Below are 9,827 nucleotides of genomic sequence, written 5' to 3'. Positions count from 1 at the left end.
CTTGAAAGGGTTCAGAAAAGATTTACAAGGATGTTGCCAGGGTTGGAGGATTTGAGCTATAGGGAGAGGTTGAACAGGCTGGGGCTGTTTTCCCTGGAGCATCGGAGGCTGAGGGGTGACCTTATAGAGGTTTATAAAGTCATGAGGGGCATAGATGGGGTAAACAGACAAAGTCTTTTCCCTGGTGTGGGGGAGTCCAGAACTACAGGGCATAGGTTTAGGGTGAGAGGGGAAAGATAAAAAAAAGAGACCTAAGGGGCAACGCTTTCACTCAGAGGGTGGTACGTGTATGGAATGAGCTGCCAGAGGAAGTGGTGGAGGCTGGTACAATTGTAACATTTAAAAGGCGTCTGGATGGGTATATGAATGGGAAGGGTTTGGAGGGATATGGGCCGAGTGCTGGCAGGTGGGACTAGATTGGGTTGAGATATCTGGTTGGCATGGACGGGTTGGACTGAAGGGTCTGTTTCCACGCTGTACATCTCTATGACTCTATGACTCAGTGTTGCCTTGGATGGAGCATTTCAGCAATGAAGAGAATCTGGATAAACTCGAGGTGTTTTCTTTAGCCAGAGAAGGCTGAGGGACCCAATAGGGGTGCGTAAGTTTATGAAGGGCACTGACAGGGTGAATAGTAAACAGCTATTCCCCTTAGTTGAAGGATAAATAATGAGTGTAAAATAAAGTGAAAGGCAGGAGGTTTACAGGCAATGTGAAGACATTATTTCCACTCCCCCCCCACCCCCAACGAGTTTCAAGCACTTCTTAGGTGACATAATTCTCCACACCATAACCAAATGAAAACAAGAATTAAATGATTATACCACAATATTTACACAGTATTGCTTTTCTTTTGCAACATTCAGTTAGGTCACAATAAGTCTCTGACTGTCATCAACCCAACTAAATTAATCTTGGCAACGGTAAGATTTAGATTTCATCATTCAATATCTGCAGACAGTATTCTACATCAAAAGGATGGAAATGCCAGAAAGTAAATCAGTCAATGGACCCCCTTCAGAAAGAGTGTCTTGGGTGGAATGTAATCAAGTTATAGAATTGCTTGGATATCCGCTTGAGACTGTCAGTATTCACAAGGGGGCGTCTTAACTGTAACCAATTCAGATGGACTTAGTGTCCAAGAAGCTTTGGCAACTGAAATTGAGTTACTATATAAGTAGCAGGGTATGTAATGTAGTCAGAAATAAAAAACCTTTTACAATTCTTTTTGTAGAGGTAGAAACGGAGTGGTATACTTCCACGAAAAACTAGCTAAGAACCTGAATAATTCCAGCAGTAACAGCATTACTCTATTCTCCATAAAACCAGGTTCCACAATACTATGACAATTCCTTGTGTTCAGCTGTATGTCCAAACGAAAGCCATTCAAGAATTGTTCAAACTACTCCGCTTGTCAGATGGCCCTGCATGTGCATCCATCTTCTGTCAAGACAATGTTACCAGAGTACAGAATTCAAACACTTATGGTAGAGTCTGCCTGTCTATTATGATCATAGGAGGTCTCAATACCACAGTTATTCAACCTCAGAGCTCTCATTTATTGACAAACGTCTGGCCTGTCATTCTCACAATGTTGTTCCTTATTCTTCGGTTTGTAACTAATACCGCAAGCTATTACTTATGTAGATACTTAGAAGATCATCCCATTCCCAGGAACTACGTTTTCAAGAAAACCGATCAATTGCAAGCAGTCACTATTTACAGATGGATGTGTAATGAGTGAGAAAGCCATCTCTGACTAGTCCTGAGGTGTCCCTGCTATTACAACCGTGGGCAAACCGTCCTCCACCTCCACAATATCAACAGGGCATACACTTAATAGGCAGTAGCACAATATAACTTACCACCCATTTTGAGATGCCTAATTTTCAATTTGAACCACCAAAATATCAACTAACTCCTCCTTAGTGATCTAAAAGACAACCAGTGTATCATCAGAGACACATGAGTAAAATCTAATTTCATTTGTTTTATAAGCTTTAAATCATTTTGAAACCACACCATTTAGTACCTGTCGGTTCAGAAAAGTTAATGTGCACTGCATGAGGAGAATGTATGGGCTTTCGCATGAAACAATCTGGCTTCAAAAGCTAAAAAGGCGGTGAATATTCACAAATCAAATAGTGTAAAATTACAGTTCACTGACTGACCTGGTCTTCTGCACTGGAGACAAAGAAATCTTGTATTAAATTGCCCAAGAACAAATCCAAGGGTTATACTTTACATCAGTCTAAAATGACCATACTAATATCGAGTATAGTTAAAGAGCTGTTTTTTTTCTAAGATTACTGAAGAGTTTAGGACCATCTCATCTGTCTTTAAGAACCACATGCTAGCTATGGATTAATAGTGGATTAACAATCTGGAGATTGCAAGATCAAATCCCACCATTTAAAAAAATTTATTCACAGGATGTGGATGTCACGGGCCAGGCTAGAATCTATTTCCCATCCCTAATTGCCCAGAGGGCAGCTGAGAGTCAACCTATGGGTCTGGACTCATATGTAGGCCAGTGCAGGTAAGGATGGCAGCTTCCTTCCCTAAAGGGCATTAGTGAACCAGATGGGATTTTACAACAATTGGCAATGGATTTATGGTCATTATTAGACTCTTAATTCCAGATTGTTATTGAATTCAAATTCTGCCAGCTAAACCTGGGTCGCTGGATTAGTAATCTGGTGATTGCCTTCCAGAGTAAGTAAATGAAATTTCAATGGTAAATTAAACTGATTGTGATCATTTGGGGGAAAACTATGACAGCTGCCTGACCGTGAAAATCAATGTCCTTCACAAGACAGTGGTCCAATAATTGAGACACAATGGAAGGGCCTGAGCCCGAAATGTCGAATCTCCTGTTCCCTGGATGCTGCCTGACCTGCTGTGCTGTTCCAGCAATAAAGTTTCAACTCCAATAATTGAGACAGTCAACTCTTGATGTCTTCTGTCAAGGACTAACAAGCCACTCAAAGCTGCAGGTTACATTCACAGTGCAACTGTGATGGGCAATAAACAGACCAAACATCCTAAAGTATAAACAAGAAGGGAACGTTAACTTCATACAATAATGTGAGAAATTAGATGCAGCAAAATAAGAGACAATGTTTCGTAACAAGTTGTGTGTCGTGTGTGAAGAGCATTTCGGAGTTAGTAGGATACTGAAATTTGCGTAAAGTCAGAACTTTTATTTTTTTTGACAACAATGCAAATTTTATGTAAACCTTGTCTAAAATTGTCAATGTATTCTACAGTACAAAATACCAACTTTAACAAAGAGTAAAATCCTTCTAAAGCTTCGTGGCTCAACTTGTAAACTGTACATTTTATTACAAGTTATTTCAGAAGCAGCATTTAGGTAGATGAGGTCGAATTACTTAAAACGTCGCGGGTCTTTAGTAGAAATCATTAATTTACAAACAGTATGACAGCTGACCAGGTGCTTCTGTTACATTACATGATGAATCTTTTCTTTATTGCCTGCTGGCTTTGCCGTTTTCATGTGTCTCCATTCTATAACATACAGAAACACAAGTTGTCAATCTAAAGCCATTGTTAAAAATGTTTGAACTACAAGTATGTGGTTACACCTCTAAGACTCTACAAAGCAACGTCATACAAATATTACATACTATCATAGAAGAGTGAATCAAAATAACATTAATTTTCAACTCCCATTCTTTCAAAGAGTTTATCTAACATTTTACCATCCCATTAAGTGTAATGAATAGCCAAGACTTATCACACAGATGAAGGTATGTACAAAAATGTGAAAATGCTACTGACCCGTTTTCTTCTTTAAGATGCTGGTACAACTCAGCTTTGTTGTTAACAGAATTCAAGCGACCAGCAAATTCTTGATGCTTTCTTGAATTTGCTGTGTTGATTCTATTAGTCCACATTGCAAGCAAGGAAATTGGACCTGGAAAATTGAGACAGATGAATGGAAAAAATAAATCAGTGCTTTCCTCACACTAGAGGTACCTTCCAAGTCCTTACCTGCACCTATAAATGTATAGCACCTAGTATCCTGCCAATTGTTCAAATTAATCTTAAACTCAGCAGTTACAGAATTTTCCTGAGCAAAAGGTGGTGCTGGCGAGAACAGAAAAAAACCATTTCTTTCTCATAACAGCTGCACATCATCAAGTGCGTACAAAACCCATTGGAGGTGCAAAGTGAGGTTACACTTTTTAAAAAATGCAACAGCTTGTAAGGATTTGGAATGCACTACCTGAAGGGTCCTGGATACGGATTTAATAGCTTTCCAAAAAGGTTGGGAAGAAATAAGTTGTTGGGATTTTGGAAAAAATCCTCGGATTACAGACTAACTGGGTTTGTTCATTGCAAGAGCTAGCACAGACTTGAAGGGCCAAATGGTACCCTCTGAGCTGTGCTATTCTATGATCTTTGTGTGTCTACAAATCCCGACCTTTTATTATCACACTTTTGTCAGCTGAGTTCTATTATAGATTGCTGCCCACACTAACAGAATTGTTAACCTGAATTTGTCACATGACATTTACATTCTCCCATCAGTAGTGATACTGTAGCATGTCAGTTGTGCAATCGCCAGATCCTCAGGCTGTACGGCCAAGAGTTCCGAACACTATAGCACCTCTATTTCCCAAATTGCCACCGTTTTTGCTGCTATATTTATTGTTTATAACTGATTTCATAAACATTAGAAATTATGAATTAGATGTGTGGAGTAAATAACATCCACACACCTAGCGTCATACTCTCCAACTTCATACAATGTCTCTTTTTAAGACAAGCAATCTGAATCTCTTTCCCCATTGTGTCCAACAATTCTGTGGCTTTATATCATATTATAAAGAATATATTCAGATTACATTTTGCACAGCATGAGATGATATTTTGCTACACTTTAATCTATTGTATTATGCACTCATTGAATACAGGATAGAATCATAACTAGGTTAACAGATACTTGTAAGTAACACAGCTTCTCACCTTTAACCTTTTCAGGAGGTTGTATTTCTCCGATGCTGACTCGGGGTTTCTTATTCAGGGGTTCAGGGGAGTCCGGAGAGTCCTTGATTATCTCAGCTTCAGCCAACTCCTCTTTTTCTCGTTCCAGTGTTCCTTTTAGGCTTTACAAAAAAGACTCAAATGTTTATCTGTGACTGCATACACATATCGTCAAATCACACTGCATTAGATCACTTATATTGAGGGTGACACTAAGCTTAAATATTTCAGAACATTAGTAAAACAGACCAGAGCAGCTGGTAACAAACAAAATGCCAGTGCTGCTGTGAGGATAGGGTGAACATGGTGACCATCTTTCCTCCATTAAGATAATAGAGGGCATTACCCTGAGTTTATTTTATGTATTTTTTTGTCAGTACAGAGGAGTCATGGCATGATAGCATTCATTCCCCATGCCCAAGTACCATGAAATTACTAAGAGTCAACCACCATAGAGAGGGCAGGAGTGATATTGGAACATGAACAGTGGTAAATTTCCTTTCACAAAGGAGACCGATGAAGCTTTTACAACAAAGCAGCAGCTTACATTGTTACTTGCTGCCTATATTATAGCCCACAAACAACCAGATCAATTCTGTTCAAATTGTGGAAAATTTATACTCCATAGGTTACTGAACCAGCACTATAACCAATACCTTACGGAAACTTCTACATATTTCCAGCTACGGAATCCCTCACCAGAAAAAAAACACTGGGATGGGAAGAAATCATGACAGAGGTAATCTGCCTTCAATAACTTCTGGAAAGCAGTGGAAGATCAAAGAAGAAAATAAAACCAATACAGAATGATGGATTTACTGCTGGAAATTTAAACTGAGGCATATCATTTTCCAAAAGAATTAGACCCATATTACTTATAGTTGGACTGTCAGCGCTTTTGTATATTACACAATTTGGACAACTTAGGCTTCAAAATTTGCTATTTCATAGCTAATGTCCCCACTAGTGACCGTACAAAAATATCTTGTAATCGGTTTGATGGGAGGTATTACTGGAACTGTCTATTGTTCTATACAATTGCTGAACTGACAAGATATGCTGACTCCATACCAAGGCTCGCTGCAGAGATTAGTTAGCTCTTCCCAGCTTCTATTCTGCTAGATTTTCTATGTGGTTACATTTTAAGTGTAATAGCCAACTGCAGTTTATCAAAATACCCAGTGTATTTCACAGATGTATTGAAAACAATGACTCTAATTGGCAATAATAGCAATAATGTATAAAATACTATATACTCTTTGCTAAGTTTATCCAGTGCCCAATTTAAATGGGGGTCCTTTACATCATATGATCTGTATTTATAAACACATCCTGTAGGTCCTGCCTTACTGATGAACAGCAGTGTAAAGAGCTATTACTACATGGTGCAAGTGTAAGTGATGTTGCAGAATTGTTTTTCCTGACATGTTGTTAACCCTAAATTATGCTGTTCATAAGGTTACTAGACTTTCTTAACAACTTGCATGTAGACACCACCTTTAATACAATAAATCCTCCCAGAGCACTTCACTGGGGTGTTCTAGAACATAAAACTGTCAAGAATGACACCAGAAACTCTTCATTTCTCAACTTTACCGAAGCACTTCATTCCATTTGTTGCAAGGCTCTGCAGATTGTGCTTAAAAAACTTGGATGCCCAAGAAAATTCATAAAGAAATTGCAGGATTTAGATGATTTGATGACAACAGGTTTGGGAGATCTGTAACAAATGCCTTTAATATCCAGTGTCGGATCATGCTGTGTGATAGCCTATTACAACGCACCTAAACGTAGCTATTCTTATCAAAGAGCAACAGGCCAACTGCATCGGTATTAAAATTAACAATATTTTAATTTCAATAGGATTCTGCCATTAATAGATGGAAAGCTCCTTAATCTTAGTTGCTTTCATGCCAAAACAAAATTGTCCACTCTCGACATAAACGATCCACAGTTTATAGGTGACTGCAGTGTTACTACTCAATCTACACCAGATTTGCAAGCTCCCCCAATCTCTTCCATATTGCTGTCCTTGCACACCACAAAGCTCCTATCAAAGGTCTGAGGATTCAGCATCAGCATCTTTAGTGGCATGTAGACTTAGGGTGAAAATTCATGACTAAGTTGCTATCCTCAAACCAAGGGACAGTTGATTATAAAACAAAATTTGACAGCAGGCCAAATAAGGAAATATTAGGTTAGATGACCAAACTTTCAGATTTAATATAGATATAGATTTCATTGTCATGTGTACTCAAGTACAGAAGTACAGTGATAAGTGTCTATTTTCACCACACACAGTGTCATCTTCGGTACAAAAGGTCCCTAGGTACAAAACATTCAGGTACAAAGTAGTAAAAGAAAAAGTTAAAAAGTCAAGCATCACAGACTTTCATAGAATAAGCAGAAAAATAAAGAAATAATGTAATAGTTAACATTAAAGTCCTTCTTAATATAAACTAGAAAAATAAAGGCCAAACAGGTAAGTTTTAACACAGAAAACAAGGAGTAAAAGGCAGTAAAAGGCCTTGGCAGCTGAGATCATGGTCACCAATAAATGTGAATTTTAAAACCATGGTCCAGAGAACAAAACAATATTTCTGTCTATCATTCAAAACAAGATTAAATTTCCCCAATCAGCAGCACTCTCTCCTGGTGGGCTACCACACCAGAGATTGCTTTGTCAGTTAAAAGACGACAGATAGTGCAACATCATTAGCAGGGAATCTTTGTTCCTGCTTCCAGATTGAATCAGGCTCCTTTCATCCCTGACAGCAGCCACCTTACATCCTTATAGGAATGGCAATGCCAATTGGTGCTGAGCTATGAGTAGCCACACAGTGGGGTACTTCATTCTATGCTTGGGTGAAGGCATATAAAAACTGGTTACCAGAGAAGTGCTTAACTGCTGGTCTGTTCCCATTAATTGAGGTGGTTGGTATGGTCAAGTGAGGAAAGGCATTCTGTCCGCAGGCTATCCAATTCATGAAATGGGAGATTTTTGCAACAAAATAATGATGCCTATTAAAATTAATTTCCTAAGAGGCGTACCTTGAAACAAAAGTAACACCTTGAGTGATAGCTTGCTTACTAATATCATTTCAACAATTCTGTACTCACCGCTCAGAATCTTGCCAAGATTTCTCAGGCTCATAATCTTTCACTACTTTTTCTGATTTATCTTCTTTATCTTCTCTCTTCCTACGGCTCTTCTTCCGCTCCTCCTCTTCAGGCGGCTTACTCCTGCAAGCTAGCAGACATTCCAGAACGCGCTGATGCTTCTCGGAATTGTTTAAGTGGGCTCTGACCAGGGTTTCCAACTCATTCCACATTATCCGGTACTGTTCATCTCTGCAAAGGAAATTGGAAGGCCATAGTTGGATAGAAGTAACAAAGGAACTTCAAAATATTTAACTATTAAAATGCATTAACATAATTAGACTCATGATCTACACCCCACAATGTTCAAATAAGTGGCTACAGAAATAATAAATGCAATGATAGTAATTCTCCAGTTTCTGAAATGGATTCTCCAGTTTGCAAACAGCAAGTATAACCCCACTATTTAAGAAAGGAGGGCAAGAGAATAAAGGGAGCCTAACACAAGCTGTAAAGAAATTGGTACAATCTATAAGAAGGATTGAGAACAGGGCCTGTGTTAAAATGGCAGGCGTTCGAAGCAGTAATTGTTATGGGGAACTCTTCTGTCAGGGGCACAGACAGGGGATTCTGCAGCCGTGAGTGAGAGTTCGGGATGGTATGTTGACACTTCAGTACCGGGCTCAAGGATGTCTCAAAATGATTGCAGCATAATGTAAAAGTGGAGAGTGAGAAGCCGGAATATTCTAAGTAATAGTGAGAATAGAGAGATAGATGAGGATTGTTCTGAAGTTAAACGGAGCAAATTAATTAGAAAACGTAAACAACAGCAAGTCAGAGAACAAGGTAACTCTGAATAACTAACCTGTATTTATTTCAATGTAAGGGCTTGTATGGGAACATGGGACTGAGACATCATCGCTATTATAGAAACAAGGCTGAGGGAGGGACTGGACTGGCATCTCAATGTACTGGGGTTTAGACACTATAGGAAGGATAGAAAAGGAGGCAAAAGACAGAGAGAGTGGCATTTTTTGAAAAAATCACCATAGAAGCCCTATAGTGTGGAAGCAGGCCATTTGGCCCATCGAGTCCATACTGACGTTCCAGACCTAACCTAACCCCTCCCACCCCCGCAAATGGTGAACACGGTGCAATCATTGGCGAACATCCCCAATTTTGACCTTATGACAGAGGGAAGGTGATTGATGAAGCAGTTGAAAACTGTTGGGCCAAAATTGTTGTTGAACAGAGAGACTAGAGGGTTCAGGTCATAGAGTTCTTTGAAACTGCATCACGGATGGACAGGATGGTTAAGGCAGTGCCTTCATTGTTCAGACCTTTGAGTAAAGAAGTTGGGATGTCATGTTGAGGTTGTACAGGATGTTGGTGAGGCCACTTTTGGAATGTGTGCATAGTTTTGGTCACCTGATATAGCAAGGCTACTATTAAATTGGAGAGTGTGCAGAAAAGATTTACTAGGATGTTGTCAAGACTGGAGGGTTTGAGTTATAAGGATAGGCTGGGACTTTCTTCCCTGGAGTGTAGGAGGTTGAGGGGTCTCTCAAGTCATGAAGAGCACACACAAGGTGAATAACAAAGGTCTTTAGCCTAGGGTGGGTGTGTTCAAAGCTAGGGGGCATAATTTTAACGTGACAGAAGAAAGGTTTAATAGGGCCCTGGAATGAACTGCCTGAAGTGGTAGATGCAGGTACAGT

At 39.3% G+C, this 9,827-nt stretch overlaps 1 protein-coding gene across 2 annotated transcripts in view; it reads right to left on the bottom strand.

Moving 5' to 3' along the window:
- Positions 1-3,182: 3,182 nt before the first annotated feature.
- ints13 (integrator complex subunit 13) overlaps positions 3,183-9,827 on the bottom strand; it is a 79,474-nt gene continuing 72,829 nt past the window's right edge. For both annotated transcript variants that reach the window (XM_043713348.1, XM_043713349.1), the window contains 4 exons: positions 8,131-8,361; positions 4,993-5,132; positions 3,802-3,937; positions 3,183-3,528 (listed from right to left, as the gene is read on the bottom strand). In XM_043713348.1, the coding sequence (XP_043569283.1) occupies positions 3,489-3,528; positions 3,802-3,937; positions 4,993-5,132; positions 8,131-8,361 (547 nt within the window). In that variant the 3' untranslated portion in view covers positions 3,183-3,488. The remainder of the gene's footprint in view (positions 3,529-3,801; positions 3,938-4,992; positions 5,133-8,130; positions 8,362-9,827) is intronic.

The sequence above is a fragment of the Chiloscyllium plagiosum genome, chromosome 23, assembly GCF_004010195.1.
Source record: "Chiloscyllium plagiosum isolate BGI_BamShark_2017 chromosome 23, ASM401019v2, whole genome shotgun sequence".
In the NCBI taxonomy this organism is placed as follows: Eukaryota; Metazoa; Chordata; class Chondrichthyes; order Orectolobiformes; family Hemiscylliidae; genus Chiloscyllium; species Chiloscyllium plagiosum.
Note: the sequence above shows the minus strand (reverse complement) of the source record. Positions and strands in the feature narration are given on the sequence as shown.